A 13,428-nucleotide genomic window follows, 5' to 3' on the forward strand; every position below is an offset into this window, starting at 1 on the left:
TAGCCATGCTCTGCCCTGGAACGACTTGGACTGTGGAGGGTGTTTGTGCTCCCCTCGCAAGTGCTGAGCCATCTGTACGAAGCTCTCTTACTAGCTTGTCCCATGCCGCAGGCCTGGGAACTCCGATCTTAATGCTTCCCCAGCTGGAAGGTGCCCACCCAGGGATTCTGGACCGTTAGCCATTTGTGCACTTTGTGGGGATTGCTCTGTTAGCTTCCCATTAGTCCAGTCTCCTCCAGCCTCTTGCTGCAGGGGGGCAAGGGGCAGAGCCTGAACTGCTGCTGCCTGTTCTGTGGCTTTAGAGAACTTCTGTTCTTTGGGGCTCTGCTTCCAGCCCCTTTTCACCTGCACTGATGTCATTCAAGGGAAATCTCCATCACATCCCTGGCTGTATTCTGAGTCTGAACGGCTGGGTGCTGCGTTACGTAGCTGCTGCTTTATGGGCCTGATTCCCATTTACACTGAAGCTCCTTTACACCACTTTGGCACTGTAAAATGGGCCTTACGGTTGGTAGAAGTGATTTTGTGACCACTTTAAGGCCTATTGCTGCTGCCAGAAAGGGGCCTTGAGATCTTGGTACAACTGAGAATCGGTCCCTTGTGCCCACTGGAATTGCTAACACCTGTCTAGCCCCAGGTGCTGGCTTTCTGAGCACTGACTGTATATCCAGCATGCAGCCCAGGAGTTTAGACTCCCAGCTCTGGTGGGTAACGTGCTGCATCTGGCGGCCCCGTGGAGAGATGGAGGGGTGCCGTATATCTCATGCTGTCTCAAGGAATGACGCTCTGTAAAGACACAAACTAAATAAAGAAATGTGTCTCCAATAGAGAAACCTCCCCCTTGGTTTTAGTCCCTTCCTCCTCTCTTGGGCCACATATCCTCTGGCCAGGAAAACACAGCCTCTGCTATAGGCAAAGCTTTAGCCTCCAAGGCTTTCAGTCCTAACCCGCAGCTCCTGTCTGTCTTTGCTCCCAGGATCTGCCTCCTGGTTGTGTCCTCGTCATATCTGGCATTCCGGATCTTCCGTCTGGAGCAGCAACTCTGCTCTCTGAATCGGGACTACCTCTCACGTGGGCACCGGAGGTAGGGGAGTGCTCAGCTCTGGGACCCTTGGGTTACAAATAGGGGGCCCACAGGGCCATTTTTGTACAGACTTCGTTTTTGGGGAGTGCCTAAACGATAAAATCAAGGGCCCTGCTTATGGGCTGTGGACAGTAAAGATCCTGTTGTGCATTACAGAATAGATGCAGTGTCCTGCCCACATCCCATATATCCCCCTGCCCACAACCTCCCTCTCTGGTGCATCGTCAGCGTGACAGTTGCCTTCCACCTGAAGCTGGTGGCATTTCCGCAGTGCTCTCTGTGGACCATCTGTAATGCACTTGGGCTCCTTCCCCCCTTGCAGAGGTCACTTTATTCATTGCACTTCCATGTGGAAGTGCACCTGTAGTTTGTGCAGCGAGGCATCTGACTTCAACTCCACAGAATGGATTTTATTTCAAGTGACCCGGGGAAGGTCCCATTGCTGTCGCTGGGACTGGTTCTTTGGCAGTGGGACAGTCCTGAGGAGCAGCGGCTTCTGCTTCCCAGCCAAGGGAGCCAGTGAGAGGCATTCTTGCCATTGGCCTGAGGCTAGCACCAACCTCTGGGCTGGGTGCTGTTCCCAGCATTGGCAGGGAAACAAACCATGAGCAACCTTCTCACCCAGATCCAGCATATCTAATTACTCCTCAGGGCATTCTGTGCCAAAAAGTTATAAATTCTGCACACAATATTTTAAAATTCTGCAAGTTTTATTTGTCAATAAACAAATGCAGAGCTCCAGCATGGCAGTGGGGAGCACAGGCCACTGGCTGCACAGAGGTGGGAGATCACCCTGCAGCCTCCCCACCCCTGGGACACAGAGTCAGTGGAGAGGCTGCACCCAACCCTGACACAGCACAAGGCCTGGGCCTGCCCCAGAAACACTCTTGGGCCCTGCCCCTCTGCGCCAGGCACACCAGGTGTAGGGCAGGCAGGCTCATCCAGGCAGGATCCAAGTGTGAAGGGGCTCAGTATGGGTGGGATCCAGGTGTGGGGTGAGACGATTCTGTGTGGGACAGTCTGTGTGCAGGCAGCTCAGTGATGGGGGGGATCTAGGTGTGGGGGGATCTGGATGCACACAGGCTCGTTTGGGGGGGGTTCCAGGTGCAGGGGCAATGAGACTCTGCAGGGTGAAAGTGGTTGGGGCTCAGTGGAGGGGTCTGAGTGTGGGGGTCTCAGCAAGGAGGTCTGGGTGCTGGGGGTGTGGGGCTTGGTGGGGTGGGGGTCTGGGTGCAGCTAGTTGGGGGTCAGTGGCATGGGGATCTGGATGTGGTAGCTCAGGGTGGTGCAGGAGGGTGGGGGCTTATCAGGGTGTGGGGTTGAGTGCAGGGAGCTCAGTGGGGGATGGTCTGGGTGCAGGGGTGGAGGTCCTGAGGCAGGGGGTCTGTGTGCAGGGTGCTCCAGATGCAGGGGTTGAGGTTCAATGGGGTGGGGTTCAGGTATGGAGGGCTAGGGGATTTCTGGATGAAGCTTGGCAGTGGTGTCTAAGTATGGGAGATCCGGATGCATGGGGGTTGGGTGGATGCAGGAGCAGCTCCCAGTACAGTGACCCCTCCCCCTGCAGCTGAGGCGCAATGGGGGCAGGAAGCAGGGGAGGATGCTGAGTTTCCTGCAGCTGGGGGCGGTTTCTGGGGGTGGGTCTGACATAGCCCTAGCCACTCCCTGTAGGGGAAGAGGAAGTCCCATCCTCTCCTGCCTCCAGCCCAGCTGGGATTAGCAGCTGATCCCAGCTTAGGGTAGGAGCCACTGGCTGCGGTGTCCCCAGCCCTGCAATGATTTACCTCTCTGCTGGCTGCTTCAGGTGCCTGAAACAATGTACCTGTGCAGCTAGGGAGTGGCACTTGACTGCTCTTGCAGCTTCCCTTTGCTTCTCCATCAGAAAGTCATTTTTCTACTGGGAAGCAAAGAAATCTGTGGGGGACATGAATTCTGCGCTCGCGCAGTGGTGCAGAATTCCCCCAGGAGTAGTATCTGGTGCTGCTTCCCCTGGTAGCATGAGACCAAGCACTGAAGAGCAGTCAGCCTTGCACTGGCAGGAGATGCTGGATGGGTAAGAAGTAGATGGGTCATTCCCCCTGTAATGCTCATGATTGTGGTCAGATATAGCATCGCTCCAAGTGCCTGTGTCATGCCTGCCCTCTCTTATCCCCCCGCACAACACTAGTGGCTCAGCATCTCCCTGGCTGTGGGAGAACATTTCTAGTGCAGTTACAACACGTCCCTGCTGTTTGCTCCAGCGGACCTGTCAGGACTACCTTACGGTCTGATCTTCCTGCAGGGACTCCAGCGGGAGCAGGACCTGACCCGTAGTTTCCATGACTCCAGATCAGCGTCCTGGCAGCATAGAGTCAGTGGCGGAGTGCTGGACAGGGACCTGCTGCAGTGCAGGGAAATGGCGCCTGTGGATTGCCCCCTCCAGGATGTGATAGGTCTTTTAAGAGAGAGGATCTGCCCCCCATCACCCCTCCCTCGCACAATGCCAGGAATAAGTTCCTTGGGTGGTCTGGAGTGAAGGCAGAGCCCTGTATGGGGTTTCTTGCCTTCATCTTCCTCTGTGTCTCTGTTTGCAGGTGACCATCGCCCTGGAGCTGTGGCTCACAATGGACCTTGACAGGAAAATAGCACTTTGTGTACAGATCTCCAGGGAGTCCTGCTGGTGAGCGTGGCTGCAATATCGAGAGAGTCTGAACCAAGGATTGCTCAGTCTTTTATTCCGCGTTACTTCTGGCTCGCGACACCTCCTTTTGCAATGGCAAACCCCCACGTCCCTCCCTCCCTTGGCCTGTCGCGCGGTGGGATTGGACTGGAGCCCAGCAGGCCATCCATGCAGTCACTTCTTCCAAACGACAGCCACCCGTTTGTACCAAACCCACTCCCAAGCCTTGACTGTTTATCAGAGTCTTGGGTGCAGCTTCATTGGACAGCGGCTCGAGCTGCATCTCCAGTCGGATTCTGAGCAAGTAAGAACAGTTAGTAGCTCGATGGTCCAGGAATCGCCTCTGTTGAGCATAGAAGGTGTCACAGCAGCACGCAATCTGCTGCGCCCTTGATCAGCACAATTAGGACCAAATACTGTTGTTTTTCTACCAGCAGAGACTCCTGCTCAAGCGGGTACAGACTGTCAGTATAACCCTAGCTGCTGCCAGCAGGACTCCCCTTCTTTTCAATTGGCGAGAGCCCGGTGCTAGTGAAATTACATGTTCTTCCAGGGGCCTTGGCTTTGGCCCAGACGCACGGTGCCCAGAGCCGCATCACCATGGTAGCAGGAGACTCTAGCTCTATGACACCAGCATTGGGCCATCGTCGCATCCATTGGACGGTGGCACACCAGACTACAGGTGACTGGGCTTTTCTGGTGGGACACCCCTGGGCCAACTCCTACGATGACTCAGTGTTCAAGTTACCGTCATTTTTATTCCTAATGCTGCTTTGTTTTCTTTTTCAAGGACAACCGTGGATCTCAGTTAAGTGAGAAGCCCCGGAAGCAGAGACTGACCCTCCCTACGGAGCTCAGGACTGGGGACACAGCTGAGGCATGTTCTCTTCTCCCAGAACACACATCCCACACTCAGCTAGTTCTCCTCAGGACGGATTTCCTCTTGCCCTTTGGGGTTTCCACATTACCGGGTCCTGAAATGCATCTCTGCTTAGGTGCCAGTGTTCATACTCAGGCAATAGCTCAGTTACAGTAGTTGTCATAACAACTTTCAGTGTAAAAATTACAGCTCCAGCGAAATGCCAGACAGGAGTTAGTGCTCCTGGCCCGATACCTGCTGAAGTCAGGTTCTTTAGGTGGCAATAGCAGACTGTTAGTCACGGGGATTCTTGTGCAACTCACATCCCCTGTGAGGCTAGTGTGCGCAGCATAGATCATGTTTAACCGCCCCATGTCCCTTCCAAAACGTACCCCGGTCCCTGTGCCAGCGTTCCTTCAGGGCAGAAGAGAGGTGAAAATAAAGGCTGAGGTGGCTCGCTAACCCCAAAGCCCAGCCCCACCCAGCGCTGTGCAGAGTATGTGCCATGCTGTAATAATGCACTCTGCCGCGCTGGGCAATCCAGGGAAAGGGCAGCCCGCCCGTCCGCAAGCAGATGCAAAGCAAGGCCGACCTGCACTGGGTAGGGTTCGGCAGTGGGGAGATGAACAGGCTAGAATAAGACCCCCTCATTTGGCTCCTTGAGGAGGCCAGAGGAAGAGTTTGGAGCAAGATTCAGGAGGGCTGTTTGAAAGGCATCTGCACTTTATAGGCAATACGGAATTTGGCCAGCAACCAGCAGTGCTGAATCCGAACTTGGAGTGACGGTTGTCTGATGGCGGTGCCAGGCACACTGTGCTCTCCACACGGGGCTCCTCAGCACCCCAAGTTTCTAACCACAGGAGAAGGCTGTATGGGAGCACCCCCAAAGGAGAGTTGAGAGCTGGGCCTGGGCGGTGGTCTGTAGTAGGATGTAGCCCTGCTGCGATCAGGAGCCAGCGAACACCTTAGATGGGGCAGGAGGAATAGATGTGTCTGTGTTCCCCTGGAAGCTCTGTGTCATCAATATCTAAATGAAACTTCCAGTGCTCTTTGGCCTGAGGCGGCGCCGTCCCTGGGGAGTGCGGGGACTGAGCAGAAACCTTGCTGCCCATGGGGGACAATGGAGCTGTGGGGGATGGGATCGGAGGCATGAGTGCAATGCTGGAAGAGGCTGCGCTCATGAATATTCAAAAGCCTGGCTGGGCTGATGCATATTAAGAGTCCAGCCTGCTTAGCGTTCTAGAAGCACCTCTCACACAGCCACTGTAACCGTGCGCTTTAGGACCCTGATCCAAAGTCAATGGAAAGACTCGCATTGGCTCCAGCAGGCTTTGGATCAGCCCCTCGTTCCCTTCACACTAAATAAAGCCGTCTCTGCATTGCTCGTGTGTGTGAAGCGCTTTGGGATCACATGGAGCGAAAGGTGGGAGACAGACACAATACAGTGCAAGCGGCACCAGGATGCGGCATTCCCCTCACACCAGCAAGCAGCTCGTGTAACTCTGGTGTCAGGGTGCCCGGGACTCCCTCAGTGAGTTGTTCCAGAAGGGATGTGCCCAGCAGTTGTGCACAGGCTGCTGGAGAGTGGCCGTGCTGCCGGCAATACTCACCAATCCCCTCTTCTCCGGTGTGTGTGTGCATCAGGCATCCGGTCTTTGGTTTGATTGTGTTTGAAAGCGCTGCTAAAACAAAGTGCCATGTCACCTGTGAGCTGTGCAGGGAGCTGTGTCCTGCCTTCGCTTTCTCTTTTCCCCGTCCTCCCTCCCCCCCCCCCCCCCACTCACTTCCCATCCTGCCCCGGCAGCCGATCTTACAGAGGAGAGGAACACAGCTAGCAAGGAGGGCGTGAGGACTGGCCGGAGCGCAACAAAGTGCCAGGAAATGCTGCTTTATGCCAGGGATCATTTCTGGGGGGTACGGTCTGACTCACTCTCTTGCACAAATGACAACTCAGCTTTTCGGAGTACGAATCTCTTTCAGTGTTTAACAAAGAAACCTCCAGTGACGTTAACCCACGCTCCTGGGGATGAGGTCCCAGCGAGCAGTGGGGAGTGGGCTCGCTTTGCAGATAGCACTCTGCTCCTCCATCGCTGGAACTATTTGCCTGCGGATTGGCCATCAAAGTTGCTCTTGCACATTTGCCTGGGTCAGGACTGCTCCCGGCTTTCACCCCATCCCCCATAAACACTGACATCAGGACCCCTGCAGCTGGCGGAGGTGCACGTTGACCGTGTTAGCCACAGCTCTTGAAATGCGGCAGTAGTGCTGGCAGCTTCCTGACAGCAGCAGGATGCCTGGGGGAGAGACAGGGCTGCAGTGGATGTAGCCGTGTCTGCTGTGTTGCATGGTGCCATCCAGGGAGGAGCACTGTGATGCAGACTCCTGCTTCAAAGCACAGCGCTTGCAGAGCTGCGGAGGGGGCTGTGCAGGCGGCGGCAGGACTTGCAGAAAAAGAACGACATGCTCCATGGCCTAACCTCTGTGTGTCTGGGCTGAGCTCATTCAACTGCCATTAACCTCACAACTGCTGCAGGGTCAGCAGCTGCTTCTGCTCCATTGCCATCAGCTCCGGGGCTAAGCAGGGCTCCCGCAGCAGGATTCGAACACTCCCCTCTGGAGAGGTAGGATCATATGACGAGCTTATTGAAGACTTGGGATCTGTTTGAGTAGCACGCTCGTCCCAAGGCCTTTGTTAGGGGTGGGCAGTGCAGTGCAGAACTAGGGGTGCCATCGTGTGTTCCTGTCACAGCTAGCTGGGGGCTAGCGTGGTGGGTGGGGCTGGGACTCCACTCGTCACTGCGCAGAGAGAGGTTTCCAAGCACTAGCATTTGGAGGTAACTGAGGATTTGGGAGCTCTCCTGATCCCCCTCCCATTGCAGCTGTTTTCCACTGAAAGCACCGATAATGTAGTATCCGATATAGGTTTTTATATCCCACTCCTCACCATAGTCTGTGGGCACCTTCCAGTTGGGCATCAAGCAATGTGACTGTGCATCTGTCCCATGTTTGTTCTCCTATCCTCGTCCCAGAGGGAGCAGCACGTGCAGGGGAGTGTCTTGTTTTGGTAGGGGTGTTTTTAATCTTATTTTTATTAAATAAATACACCATTGCAGAATGGACGTCAAAGAAACGCACCTTTCACTTGGAGCAGAGAGTGGCGAGGTTTGTGGTAGCCCTTTGTCCCTGGCCGGGGGAGTTCATTGCACAGGCTCAGACTGCCCCTGGAGAAAGGTCTGTCTCCCGCAAAGATGACCTTTACTCTTATTATGGTTCCATTGTGACAGAGGAGCAAAGTTGTCAACCAAGGTCTTCATCCCAGAGCTTAAATGGTCTTTTAGTACCATGGCACAGTCCGTAGAATGCTTTGAAGATAAGGACTCAGCCTTGAACTTGAGTGGAAATGCTAGGGGAGCCAGCGTAGAGAGTAGAGGAAAGGTGCTCGCAGCAGCTGTGGTGCTGAGATGTGCTGCAGTGTTCTGTACTCATCGGAGTTCCCTAAGCGCTGCAGGTTTCATGCCCAGGTGTATTGCATTGCTGCAGGCCAGTTGAGCGGTGATGAAGGTGTGAATAACTGAGGCCAGGACTGATGGGATGGTGTGTCCAGCCAGCCGGAGGTGGTGGAAAGCGTTACAACCATTGTGACATGCGAGCTTGTTGTCAGAGAAGAATCCAGGAGTACTCCTAAGTCGATGGACTGAAATTGACCAATTGTGGGTGTGAACTTCAGCCAAAGGAGACTCCACCATGGCTGAAAACTCTTCAAAATACATTCCCCCATCCTCCAGCATCAGCTCTCTTTTTTCTTGGGTTTAGCATCAACCAGCTGTTCTTCATCCATGAGCTGATCTCATCAAAGCATTGGGTCATCTTGGTGGTAGGCGTGTGGTCGTATGTAGTGAACAATAGGTAGAGCTGTGTGCCATCGGCATATTGTTGGCACTTGAGTCCATGTCATCCGAGCAGCTGGATGTAGATGCCAAAAGGGACCAGTGAGGGAACTGATCCTTGTGGAAACCCAAAGTGAGGGGGGTCTAGTGGTAGAGGTGCAGTTGCCCATCTCTGCTCTTTGGGTGTGTTTGTACAGGAAGGACTCAGGCCATTTTACCTCATTACCCTGGACTACTGTCCTCTCTTTCAGGCCAGACAGCATATCTCACGGTCATCTGTGTCGAACACTGTAGAGAGGCCCAGGAGGAGGAGAACGGCTGTCTGCCCACTGACAGCAGGAGATCACCCATCAGTGCCACTAGGCCAGTTTCATTTCCGTGTCCTGGCCTGAATCCACATTGTGCAAGGTCTAGAATGTTAACTTCAGTTAGACGATCTTGTAATTGGCCTTTTGCTAGCTTCTCTGCGAGCTCAGGAACAGGAGGTTTGACACTGGGCTAGGACTGAATTGAATTCAGACTGGAGGCTTTTCTAGCTGCAATTTAGCCTTCAGTTGTCATCCAATCATTCCATTTTTACTTTTGGCATTCATTTATTTTACTCTTCTAGGTGCAGTTTATTGTTCCATTTTCTAGCTGCAATTTTTTGTCCTTCTCCCCTCCGGTCTTGTTGTCACTAAAATGGAGAGCTCTAAGCTGGGATGCCAGAGCTACTCCAGCAGGAGAACAGGACTTTATTTCCTCTTTTTACATCCCTTTCTGCAACCCGCTCCAGTATACCTCTGAATGCCACGTGCTAGCTGCCAGTCACGGGTTTGCTCAGATCTTCTGGGAGATGGGACGTGAGCACACAATCCTTTAGAATTTTATAACGGTATTTATTATCTTTAAAGAGCCGGGAAATGTATCCCAAGGCAATAACCCAGAGATGAGCAAATATTAAAGCTCTCAGTGATGAGCCAGTAACTTCCCAAGACCTCATCTTCCTGAGCTGGGATGCAAGGAGGAGAATAGGAACCATCCCATGAGCTATGTGATTGGGAGACGAGAGAGCTCTGCTGGGGCCCTTTGAACAGTCCTCATAGCTGCATGTTCACGCCCTATCTCCTAGTGACTGGCTTGCACACTCAAGTAGCTAGTCTCTGAGGGTGTCTCTACACTGCAATTAATCCACAGCTGCCCTGTGACTCGGGCTTTGGGGCTGTTTAATTGTGGTGTAGATGTCCAGGCTCATGCTGGAGCCTGAGGGTCCAAGAGCCTGGGCTGCACCCTGAGCCTGAAGGTCTACATGGTAATTAAACAGGCCTGCAGCTGAGCCTCAGGAGCCCAAGATGGCTGGCACAGGTCAGCTGCAGGTGTCGAATGGCAGTGTGGACACACCCTGAAAGGCTCAGCAGGCGGATCAGCCATTGTGTGGGGCAGCAATAGCTTTGTAGTGGATAAATAGGAAGTGGGCACTGAGGTGTTCACAGTGTGTGCGCTGGCTAACCGAGTCTGCCACTTGCTTTAGCTTTGCACCAAGCAGCCGTTCTTTGCCCCTTTTCAGACTGTTGCTGAACCTGATCCTGTTTTGATGTCTACCCGTTGCCAATGTTAAACACTCTGGTTAGTGAAGGACCCCTGCAAATTGGCCAGGTGCAGTAGTAGGTGGGTTTGCCATCCTTTGACGCACAAGGAATCTTGGCTGCTCGTGGAGACAGGATACTGGACTCTGATCTAATCCTGTGTCCCTGAGGAAGCTCTCGGTCCTGCTGTTGCACTCTGTGTTTTGGGTGTTTTGTTTTGGGGAGGAGGAGAATGTTTGCAATCCACTAGTGAAATGAGTGTCCCTGATCTGCCATGACACACTTCTTACCCTGAGTTGCGTCCTCTAACCAGCAGCTGCAAGGCATTGCAGACATAAGAGCAGCCTGGTTTCTGTAAGCTCCCAGATAGATCACAGTGAAATCACTCAAACAGGCATTTTACCTGCCTCCACCACCTGAGACTGGCCCTCTCCCACTGAAGTATTAATGTCAATGAGTGCAGCAGCAGGCAGTCAGACGGGCTGTAACCTCAGCCAAGGAGGAAATGCCCTTTAGCACCGCCAGCGTGGTCAGGCTGAAGTGAAAGTGACAAGACCTGGGGTAGGAATGGCCCAGTAGATGTCACAATCCTGTAGCATGGGGGAGGATTCCATTCAGACACACCATTCTCCCTCCTAGGAGGCTGGGGACAAAGGCTGGAGCCATTCTTGGTCCTTCTGGCCAAAGGACGGGGAGGAGCCAGGGCGGAGCTAATGATGCAGTCATGAAGCTCCTTTTGAGGAGCTGGGATCTGTCCCTGGTCTGGAGCCACATCTTGCTGCGCCAGTCACTTGTACAGTATTTTTGTGAGTCACATGCAATCTCGGTGCGATTTTTACCCTTACTCTTCACTCCAGCCTGCCCGAGGAGTGTGTGCTGACGCAGCACCGCAGCTGGGAACTCTAATTACTGATGCATCAATGACTGGGGAAGGCAGCTGAAGTCGGTGCATGCACAGCCCAGCCTTGCTGCTTCTATCTTTATCTCTATTGTAATCCAGAAGTCTTTATGTAGATCCAGTGAATGGTTCATGTCCTTTCCGCGCCCTCCCCCCTCCCCCTCCCCAGTTGTATAACTACACCTGTTGGCCAGCGGGTGACATCTGGGGCATAGATGCTGTCTTGCTGTAGCCTGTGAACATATTTTAAATAAAAACTGATATTTTCTAATGTGCCAGTGTCTGAGAAGTGGTTACTGTCTTTCTGCACGTGGAGAACCCAAGCAGGGGAAAATATTTAGAAGCAAATCTGAGTTTCGCTGCCCTATTGTCTTATACTGTCATCCTGTAGGTTACAAACCAAGCAGGGCATGGGCAAAGCATGGATGGGAAGTCTCAAGGAAGACGCTGACATGGCAGGGAGTGGTGATGGTGGCTCAGTGAGTAGGGCCCTTCTTGCTCTGGGTCTGTACTGAACCACGGCTGGGCTGCTGCAGGAGGCCCTGGCCATTCATTACTGGAAGCCCTGCAGTGCTCTCTGGGCTGATGTCTCATAGTCCGTGCCTGGGATCCTAGCTGTTATGGTGATGCCGATAATAACAATTAGCTCCCAGCGTAGCAGGCAGCACGGCTGGGGCCAGGGGCCCGGAACACACGAGTTCCAGTCCTGGCTCGGTCAGTGCCGTGCTGTGTGCCCAGGAGGCGTAGAGCCGGCAGTGTAGCTGGCCACTGTACCTCCCTCACTGCACCCCTGGGCTGATGGAGGAGGGGGTGGCTGCCACTGCGATCCTGAGCTTGGCTGGAGCACCTGGGAACTGCAACTGGTTGTTGATGCTTGGCTTCTTCTATCCCCTAGGCTACCCTCTTTTTTGGGCTGCCTGGACGTGAGCTAGGGTAGCCAACCTTGCCAGAGGCTTCCCCAGGCTCAGGCAGAGCCAGAAGATCACTGGGGCTCCCACCATCCAGTAGGGAAGAAGGCAAAGGAGCAGAGCTCCTGTAATACAGCTGGTGGCTGCGGGGGAGCTGCTGAGCAGCAGCGGGGAAGAGGAAGCAGCTGCTGGGAGTGCTCCTGGCTCACATCCTGGGGCTGCAGTGGAGGTGGCAGCATCCCCTTCCTGGCTGCCAGGCCTGATTCTTCTGGTTAAGAACAACAGGTCACGGCTCAGGGACACATTGTCATAATCAACTGCACGTTTTCTTCTTAGCACGGTTGGCCAGACAGCCCCAGGCCGGGGCCGGAGAGGTGGTATGGCTATGGTGCTTTGGCTCTATAAATCCTAGCCCTTAATGGGAGGAGATACAGGCGTGAGGGGACATTCACTGGAAGGAATGCAGCGTCCCAGCTCCGAGCGCAGAACCACCCTCCCATTGATAAGGAAAGGAAAGTAGCTTATTTCTTGTAATGCAGACAAGAAAGGAAGTGTTTGTCGAATGCCTGGGAGATTTGCTGGCTAGCCATTGGCTTCTCCCCTGTTGCCATGATACTGAATAGCCCACAAAAGCTTATGCCCAAATAAATTTGTTAGTCTCTAAGGTGCCACAAGGACTTCTCATTGTTTTTGCTGATACAGACTAACACGGCTACCACTCTGAAACCAGTAGCTGAATAATAGCTGGGGTGAGAGCAGAGGCAGGTTCGCAGGCAGTGAGGATGGGAACTCCCACAGTGTGGGGTGTAGTCTTTTATTTTAGTTCAAGTGTATTTCGTAATGGTGTGTTACACCACGGTGGGTTCGGCTCTGGTGGCTACCGGCTCAAGCTCAGTGGAGTGAAAGTCACCTCTGCTACTTGTTCCAGATCTAGAGCCTCAATGATCGCATGAAGACCAGACAGTCACAAGAACAATGTCTAATATCCTTTATCAAGTTTATTAAAGTTACCAACAAAGTTATGATTATCCAAGCATAGATAAATCCTACACGTAAATTATAGCAATCGTAATAGTCTCATCCTCCTAGATCAGGGGTGGGCAAACTTTTTGGCCCGAGGGCCACATCTGGATATAGAATTGTATGGCGGGCCATGAATGCTCACGAAATTGGGGTTGGGATGCAGGAGGGGGTGAGGGCTTTGGCTGGGGGTGCAGGCTCTGGGGTGCGGCTGAGGATGAGGGGTTTGGGGTGCAGGAGGGTGCTCCAGGCTGAGACCGAGGGGTTCAGAGGGTGGGAGGGGGATCAGGGGCGTGGGGTGGTGGCTCAGTGGTGCAGGCTCTGGGTGGCACTTACCTCAAGTAGCTCCCGGAAGCAGCGGCATGTTCCCCCTCTGGCTCCTACGCGGAGGCGCAGCCAGGAGGCTCTGCTGCGCGCTGCCCTGTCTGCGGGTGCCATCCCTGCAGCTCCCATTGGCCATGGTTCCTGGCCAATCAGAGTTGCTGGGGTGGCACTTGGGGCAGCGTGTGGGCTGGAGCCCCCTGGCTGACCCTATGCTTAGGAGCCAGGGG

General features: G+C 53.8%; 1 protein-coding gene across 1 annotated transcript in view; it reads left to right on the plus strand.

The window, feature by feature from the left end:
* Positions 1 to 11,220, plus strand: part of GRAMD2A (GRAM domain containing 2A) — a 79,011-nt gene extending 67,791 nt beyond the window's left edge. Inside the window, exons 12-14 of the mRNA XM_043523382.1 lie at positions 977 to 1,084; positions 3,655 to 4,422; positions 4,531 to 11,220. Of these exons, the coding sequence (XP_043379317.1) occupies positions 977 to 1,084; positions 3,655 to 3,658 (112 nt within the window). The 3' untranslated portion in view covers positions 3,659 to 4,422; positions 4,531 to 11,220. The remainder of the gene's footprint in view (positions 1 to 976; positions 1,085 to 3,654; positions 4,423 to 4,530) is intronic.
* The last annotated feature ends 2,208 nt before the right edge of the window (positions 11,221 to 13,428 follow it).

The sequence above is a fragment of the Chelonia mydas genome, chromosome 10 (assembly GCF_015237465.2).
Source record: "Chelonia mydas isolate rCheMyd1 chromosome 10, rCheMyd1.pri.v2, whole genome shotgun sequence".
In the NCBI taxonomy this organism is placed as follows: domain Eukaryota; kingdom Metazoa; phylum Chordata; order Testudines; family Cheloniidae; genus Chelonia; species Chelonia mydas.